General features: G+C 38.9%; 1 protein-coding gene across 2 annotated transcripts in view; it reads left to right on the top strand.

The window, feature by feature from the left end:
• Positions 1 to 257: 257 nt before the first annotated feature.
• Taf3 (TBP-associated factor 3) overlaps positions 258 to 8741 on the top strand; it is a 109562-nt gene continuing 101078 nt past the window's right edge. Inside the window, exon 1 of one of the 2 annotated variants that reach the window (XM_081762207.1) lies at positions 258 to 561. In XM_081762207.1, the coding sequence (XP_081618333.1) occupies positions 396 to 561 (166 nt within the window). In that variant the 5' untranslated portion in view covers positions 258 to 395. The remainder of the gene's footprint in view (positions 562 to 8741) is intronic. The other variant, XM_081762206.1, reaches the window with a different exon arrangement.

Here is an 8741-nt window from a genome sequence, read left to right as displayed (position 1 = left end):
CAATCCCGTACTGCAGTACATGCCTTCGCAAAAATTGAGAAGCGCTAAATATTAATTATCAATGTTATGTCGAATATCGCAAACTAAAACGCAAGATCATCGTTAATGCGTTCCTGTGCGGAATGTGTACCCAAGAGTAATTTATTTTCCCTAAAGCAGCGAAGGGATATTGTTCAAGCAAGAGGGACATTCGTTTGAAGATTTCTTGTCTGAGAGAACCTAGCAGCACTGTATATGGATTGGGGAAAAGCAATCTCTCTGGCAACAATGTCGTATTGTTTGTGTATGTGGTATTCTGTGATGTGTCTGTTGCAGGGAAAACATACCTAATTTTCAAGCGATGAATTTCATATAATCTTCTTATTTTGTGTGAACTTAGTGAGTAATAGTGTAAAATGGCACAGCAGTTCAACAGAACAATTTTAAGGGTAGTGGTTGCTCAAATATGTCAAACTATTGGATGGCATGCAATACAAACAACTCCTTTAGAACTGTTGGTGGACGTTTTACATCGGTACCTAGAAGAAATAGCAAAATCAGCTCATCAGTATTCCGAGCAGTGTAAGAAATAGTCTTTTTATACTTAATATGGCTATTTATATGCTAAATCGTAAAATTTATTTTTCTAGTGTATATGGAACACCTTTCCTGAGAAAGTACATCATATTTATAACCTTAAAGATAGCGTAAACACCCGACAGAACTTTCAGACCAAAGTAGTTGCTTTTTTTATATTTACCGGGCGTTCGCACGAATGAAAAGAGGGTGCAGAGTAAGAATAACATGGCCACTATTTGAAAGTTTAGGAGCCATCTACAGCAGATGGCAGACATGAAATGTAAGATTACGAAGAATTATACAGAATCAAACGAAGTGTCAGAACAAGTGTAACGGAAATGTAATAAAGGTCATTAGTGCTCAATTAGGGAGGAAAACGAAGTTAAATTTTAGACTATATGAGCTCGCGTATTTATAGGATATTAGATAAACAATAGGGCGCAAAGTAGCAATGTTTCAAACCCACTATCTTATTAACTCAACTACGACGTGTTTGCTGCAGTATTCGAGAGAACTGCAGAGATGTAGTGCGAAAACTAACAAGAGAGGATTCGCATTGCGACCAAATGTGCTGAAATGTAGCATTTTTTTTTTTTTTTTTTTTTTGTAATATACCATTTTATGGGGGAATAAATCCACAGAAAAAATCTTGGCCTATGTTTAGCAGAAGGGGTCACGCTCTTTTCTCTAAAAAATGTTACAATTTTGGTAATTTCTGTTCACCTAGGTTAGGTTCGGTTAGTTTATGTTAGATTTGTTCATGTTATATTAGTGTATGGGTCCATCATAATTTTCCAAAAAATGATAGAATTTCGCTTATTTCTACTAATATTAGGTTAGTTTAGGTTAGCATAGGTTACTTTATGTTAGATTTGGTTACGTCTAAGTACTTGCATCATTCATTTCTCCTGTAAATTCTGTTTTTTTTTTTTTTTTTTTTTTACGTGCTTCTGGACCCCTTTTACTAAACATACTCCAAAATCTGATTTTACAATACGATTGTACAAGTAGTCAAAGTGTATCGGGATCTTACCTCTTATATGTGTCGTAAACTAGAAATACGAAATGGAAAGGTGCTTTATACCACGTAGTACTCCGTAGAAAACGCATGTATAATAAGGTAGAAATGTGGAGTGGAAAGTGCGCTTTTCTACGTAAACCTAGTGCTGCTTAGGAAATACATGATGGAGTGAAATACTATATGAAGGCAATGCACAAATTGATCATACAAATTTCGCAAAGCAGCGCCACGTACAAGGCATGCATTTTATGCCATATGAAGTGTTTTTTCACATTCGTCCCTTATGCGTATAGTGTACCTGGTGTCGCTGACGCGCCTGCTCCCCCGCTATATTCTTATCCTAGCTCAGTTAGATAACATTTATGCTTTTTTTAGTGACCGTCTAGCACAAGTTGGTTTGCTTTTACAGGTAGAGATATTAAATAACGAATAAATGCATGCCTATGTTGGAAGAACTTAATAAGGTGGCAAATCATTTAACTCGTGTATGAACGTAGGGGAAGGAGTATAGGGTTTGCTCAATTCTAATGATATTGTACATAAATAAAATTTCATTGAACACTATACGGCGTATGTTTAGCACAAGGGTCCAGCAATTTTTTTCTTTAAAAAAAAAAAATCAAATTTCGGTAATTTCTGTTAATATTAGGTTAGGTTAGGTTATATTGTGTTGGATTACAATTAGTGTAGGGATCCGGTGCTTCTGGACCCCTTCTGCTAAACATACCCTCATTGTACTTAGTAACGAAATGATAAGCTTAACTACTATGACAGACATAACTTTAGGTGAATTCATATACCTAATACTGTAAATACTTTCGTGCTATTCCGGTTTGCGGATACATTGATGCATTCAGGCGATACTATTTCTTTCATCAGGAGATACACTCTCATTACCTTGTGAGGAGGATTTACTTTGCTGAGCATTCTGGGTGCAGACTCACTGTAGGAGAACTCAACCATTATCAGTATACCTACAGCATCCTGACATGGCATAACAGTACATTGGAAGGAGCACGAGTTCACTTGTGCTAGGTAGCCGCTAGAAAGAACGAATGCTATGTAGCAAAGTCAGGGCAGGGCTGAGCTGAGGGGCGTGCGTAGGGTTGAAGAAGGGCGTGATGTGTAAAACAAATCGAGAACGACCAATGTTAGTATCAGATCTATAGTTTTAGGTGTCGCGTATGAGGTGTGCAATAGATGTATGCGTATGAGCGTATGTTCCAGTATAATTTTGGAACAACTTCAGCCAACTTAGTGCACATATGACTTGCAGTCTGGGAAAGATTCTGAGCGAGTTTGGAAGAGGGTGCCATATAATAAACAGTAACGACCTACATAACTGTGCAGTCTATAGCTTTTACAATCGATGGAGTGAATTGTGACTCCCCAATGGCATTTAAATCCAAGTCCAGTCCATCAGCATGAGGTGGGGTTCGGATGGAAAGACATGAAAATTATAATGTCCAAAATGATAGTGGCTACTGTCGGATTCGAATTCACCATTTTCGGGGTCAGAAAACTGGCTAACCTGATTGAAATGGTTTTTCGAACATAGTGCCCATTTCAAGCTTGTTTTTTTTTTTTTTTTTTTTTTTTAATTATGTTAGTTTGATTACAGAGCGTTTTCTAAGGGGGTACGATCTTTTAAAATTTGTGCCAAAAGTAAAATATCTTAAGGATTTTTACCATTACACTTTAATAGTATATAAAACTATGTTACTTTCCATTGTACAAGCTTTCGTTTAACATAGTATGCTACCTGATTTAAACTGCTCACTGAGCAATACAGTACGTTTATTCTAAAAAAATATTAACAGTTTCGCCAACTATCCACTTTGGCTTCATCAGACGCTCATGAAGCCAAAGTTTGTGGTGAATCCGAAGTGAATAGTTCGCGAAACTGTTACACGTTAGTATTTTTTCAATTAACGTATTGTTTTAAAATGAAATGGAATCTTTAAGATTTACGTCCAACGCTTACATATTGTTTTGCTCAACGAGTAGTTTAAGTCAGATTTATAGAACTATGAAGTGATTGACTCATTGACATAAAATCACAGGTACTTCCGTTGACGTGGTTAGTTCAAAATTGGTATGGTCATAGACTTAGGGGAGAAACTAACAGGAAAATTGTTAAAAGTATACTTTTTACATTTTCAGCAGGTAAATATGAGGCTAAAAAACTTCTCCATGTTAAGTGGGCATTTTTTGGAAATTTCACGTTTTAGGTAGCTGGAATTGGAGTAAAAACTTGAAGTTCAGTATGCTTTTAGGTTTTTGATGTATTATGTCCGTATACCACCATTTTTTTTTTTTTTAATCAAATTTAGTAGAGTTTCATGGGAAACTGAAAAATATTTTCCAAGCTGTTTAAATGGGACACCTACAACCCATGATTATTTGGGACTTCTGGTAGGACTACAGTGATGAAATTTGGCATGTGTTTAGCCTCCTGGGACTAATCTACAAAAAACGTGCTAACAGTGAGTATTTTTAGTTTCGAAGGGGTCTTAGGGATAGAAGAAAAAATTTCCACGTTATTGGAATGGAGTTATTTTCCAATGAAAACCTTCAAAGTTAGGTGCTTCAAATTGAAATAGAAACTCAGAGCTCGTAGATTTGTGCAAGTAACAAACAAAAAAGTCGTCAAAAATAATTTAAAAAAAAAAAAAACGTTTTTAGGGGATTATATTTAAAATTTTTAAAGACTATTTCCACAGCTCAAAAATATTTAGGTACATCCAGCAGCTTGCAGGATGTTGAGATTTTGGAAGATTTTTGGGTTTAACAGTGTGGCCAATAGAAAAAGTCCGAAATACGGTTTGTGTGTGTATGTGTGAGTGTGTGATATATATGTATATATATATATATATATATATAAAGAGGGTCAGGGGCTATATACGTCTTAAATCTTCATAAGGATCTCTACAACTCTTGGTTTGATCATTTTTCACTACGCCTTCTTCTTTCAAAATGGTGTTTGTTTTTGAATTTAAAACATCAGTAGCTTCCTTATCATTGATGAAACAAATAAAAATGAAAAGTGAAAAAGTGCTTTAATGAAAAGTAGAAATGATACACACAACAAAACTGGGTTTGAATCGTAGGCCGATAAAACTTGTGGGGCTGGGGACAAGACACTCAACTAGCCGAAGGCTATTGTCTCTACTAGAACCAGACATGGTTGAAATCTACTATCATTTCCGGTTTCAACATCAATTGAAGAAATATCACACAATACAAACCAAACTCCTTCGTGTGGTGTATACGTGACACTACTAGTTCCTTACCCTTTCTTGTTTCCAAATGCACGACTTGGACAGGTGTTTTGAAAACAATGTCTTGGCGCCCATTCATCAAAGAGCCCTGCTTCCTGTTGTGCGACACTGGGACGAGTCGATGTAATGAGGCCATTTGCTTGCATTGTGTATCTATACTTGTCTGAATGTTGGTCGGCACACTTGCGGCCGAACGCCCTGATTACGCGAGGAGACTACAAAGGTTGTAACCTTATTTTGATCATATAAACTATACATATATAGTAAGATCCTAACTTACCTATGAATTAAAGCGTGCTGGCGTACTTGAAGAAGGCAATTCTCTCGAAGAATAAAATATTCAGGCTATTTACTTTTCCCTGTGCAGCTGAGTTTAGCACGTGAGTATTTTGAATAGGGGTACTAATTACTACCTACGAACACTGTCTTTTCCGTAATACATTTGAAAGAAAACAGTATTTTAGGTGCAACATTATATTTCCCAGTGTAATAATAATTTAGAAGGGCGTACCTATGTCCTTAAGATAGCGTTTTGCACAAAGTCGTACCTAGTTTTACTGAGAATGCTTTCCCATAGGGGTTTGTTTCGTGATCCACAGTGAAGCAAGTGAGCCTGAAAGAAAGAATGCAAGCGGATAATATAAAAGCTCGAGCATATCAATAGCTCTCTTGAGACTGGACAGTTTGGCATTTAAGAATGCGTTTGTGGTCATTTTGTAGTTGTAATGTTTGAATATAGATATTAAGCCCAGGTTTTCTTGTGCATGTCGTCCTTAATTTTACGTTCATTCGGTTACAGTACGCGTCTTCGATGCGGCAGTCCCTAGTTCGATTTCTAAACCCAACTATATATATAATTTTACGCCATTCCGCGTGCAGTGTATCACTCAGTTCTCTGAGAGCGGATAGATGTGAAAATCTGCCCCAAATTCCTGTCTCTAAAGTGGACCACAGATGTTCAATTATGTTGAGGTCCGGGGATTAGGCAGGGCAGGGTAGATATTCAACTTCATCTTGATGATCCTCAAATTGCGTCACAACAGCTTTATCTGTGTGAATGGGCTCATTATCATTCTCTAATATAGTGTCATTGAGCGGGAACAACATCTTCATTATAGGATTCAGATAATCCTCTAAAATTGCAACATAATCACAGGAGTGACCCGACCCGTAAACTTAAACCTGGAGCCTACTGGAAACCAGGATAATGCGGCCTATATCATAACAGAGCCGTAGTCATGTTTCACGGATGGGCGAATACACTGCAGATCATACGCTTCTTTGGACATCCGCCAGACATAGACACGGCCCGTAGTTTGAAATAAGAAGAAGGATGATTCGTTCGACCATATTACACGTTTTTAATCGTCAACAGTCCATATTGCATGCTCGTGGTACAATTGGCGTCGTGTTAAAGGGTTATAGTTCGTTCCCAACAGGTTTGCCCGTGTAATCCGACCTCATATTTCCATGTTATGTAATTCGCGACGGACTGTGTTTGTTGACACAAGATGTTGAAAGTGCTATTTGCGTTTCTCCGTCAGTTGCACCGTATTCGCATAAGGGTTCTGAGTAACAATCCGCTTTAATATTCGGCGGGACCTGTCACTGAAGGATTTTCCTGACCACTGTTCCTCTTCGTCGATGTGATTTTCCCGTGAGATTTCAAGGCCATCTTCATTTTGGACACTGTCCCTCACAACACACTTGTCACTTCGGTCATCTTTCACGCCACATTACTGACAAGGGAGTTAACGCAAGTTGCGATTGCAATTGCAAAATAGTTCTGGTGTGCAGGTAAGAGGGTTACATGTACAGTACAAATATGCGCACAATATTTTCCATCGACAATTACACTGCACTTTACAGTCACGCATATGTTTAGTCATCGACTTCAAAAAATGGGTTGTTGGTAGCTCTAGGCAAAAGGTTACGAAGATGAACACGAGGAAACATAGTTGCTTATCACAGTAGAAGCACTTCATGAGTGCCTGCATTAAGCAGTCTTCAGAGTCACACTGCGATTGAACATCAAAAAAACGTTCGGGCTTTGTTCGAAACCTCTCTGGTCGAAAGTCACCATAACCAGCTACAGTACAGGAGTACCGAATAAAGTCTGCGAGACTGGAGAACAGAACTGATTTTGTAAAATACACATGAGCAACGAAATTGAATCCCTCGACGATCGTGTGAACTGATAGTCGTGAAGGATAATGTGATCTTCAATCCGCATCAGCACTGCCTTGAATGTAAGTTGTGCACCCAGAAGGGATGGTCTTGGGTATATACACCATGTTTTGAGGTCGGATAGCATCGATATGAGTCCTGTCATGATATGTCCCGAGCGAATCAACCAGAAGAAGAGACTCCTCCGCCGCATATGGGAAGTAGACATCTTGAAAGAATTGCGTCAGGATTTGTTTCGTGATTAGGCCGTACTTTGAGGCAACTTGAACCAGATTTAGCGGTTTCAGCATGTGTTGCACTCCAAACTGTCCTGTAGGTTCCTTGTAAGTTTCTTACATCATTGGAAACACGTATCCACTTGCCGACGTAACGGGTTGGATGGTGTAAGAATGAGTTGTGTGGCATGATCACTCCGCACCGAACTTCTTACCGACTTTTTCCCTTTGAAATGCAGAGTTCGCGATGAGTGAAGTTCCTTCCGTATACCACTTTGATCGGTATTATAAATCCGTATACACTCTGTGCTGTTCATTAAAAACATTACCTCCTTGCGAAACGCTTCACATCTTTCATGCACGTCACCATCTGTATTCCAGGCTTTAGTCGTTACACATTTTGTTATTGCCCGTGAGCCAGGATGGTGTTTCCATTTAAACCTTGCAACTCAACCATAGATAGGGGGCGCGGTAGCTTAGTGGTAGAGCGTTTACCTCCGGTGCTTGGGGTTCCTGGTTCGATCCCAGCTCGCGCCGTGTGGACTTTGTGGTGGACAAACGCTATGCTCTTGGGTTTTCTCGGGGTTCTCCCGTTTCCTCCCACTTTCTTCATTCCACAATTTCACTCATCTCTAATTATCACCGTCTCCTTTAGCCTAACCGGCATAATCGTGAGACGTTAAACTTAAAGATTTCATTTCAACCCTAGATAGATCCAGTGAATAGTGTCAGTCCTATTTCTCGGGCTTTTTCCAAACTCCACGCACGAATATAGATGTCGTGAACATTAGCGCCTAGAACAGTTCTAGCTAACCTGGATTTTTCAGCTACATAATCGTCAGGCACGTGCAATTTTGAGCCCTGGTCTGCCTCCCCTCTTTCTACCACGCGGCTTATGTATCTTGGATGATGTATGTCTTGCACCATATGATATCGTTTCTGTACTGTATTGACGCTTAATCACTTTGTTTTCCGAGGATCCTGGAATGCAATCACCTCCTTTGAGCTTTCAAAAGATATATCAGCCTACTTCTTCCTCTCGGCTGGGCTTGGCACAGAAACTAGACGACTGTCTTCCATAACTTCGTAACAGTCCTTCGTCACTCTCAGGTTCTGGATCATCTATACGTTCTTCACAATCAGACAAGTCTTCTGCGGATTCGTATTCTTCAATAGAGTCTATTGTGTTTTTTTATGTATATTATTGCCATTGGTTGCCACCGTTTCATCTGTAACATTGATTATGATTGCAGCTGCAATTCTCTCCTTTATGTAATTTCTGTGGATCTTCTTTTGTGTTTGTAATGGCTAACAATAATGCTCACTATATTTGAAATATTCATTATCACAGGATTGTGTTAACAGTGAGAGTAGCGTGACGCGCTGCGAAACATGTAACACCACACACGGACGGATTAACTGCCGACTTTGATGCAACACAGAGGGTGATCGCTATTATACCGGGTTCCTTGCTCTTAT

The sequence above is a fragment of the Thermobia domestica genome, chromosome 6 (assembly GCF_964235325.1).
Source record: "Thermobia domestica chromosome 6, izTheDome1.hap1.1, whole genome shotgun sequence".
Classification (NCBI taxonomy): domain Eukaryota; kingdom Metazoa; phylum Arthropoda; class Insecta; order Zygentoma; family Lepismatidae; genus Thermobia; species Thermobia domestica.
This window is presented reverse-complemented; position numbering and strand designations above follow the sequence as displayed.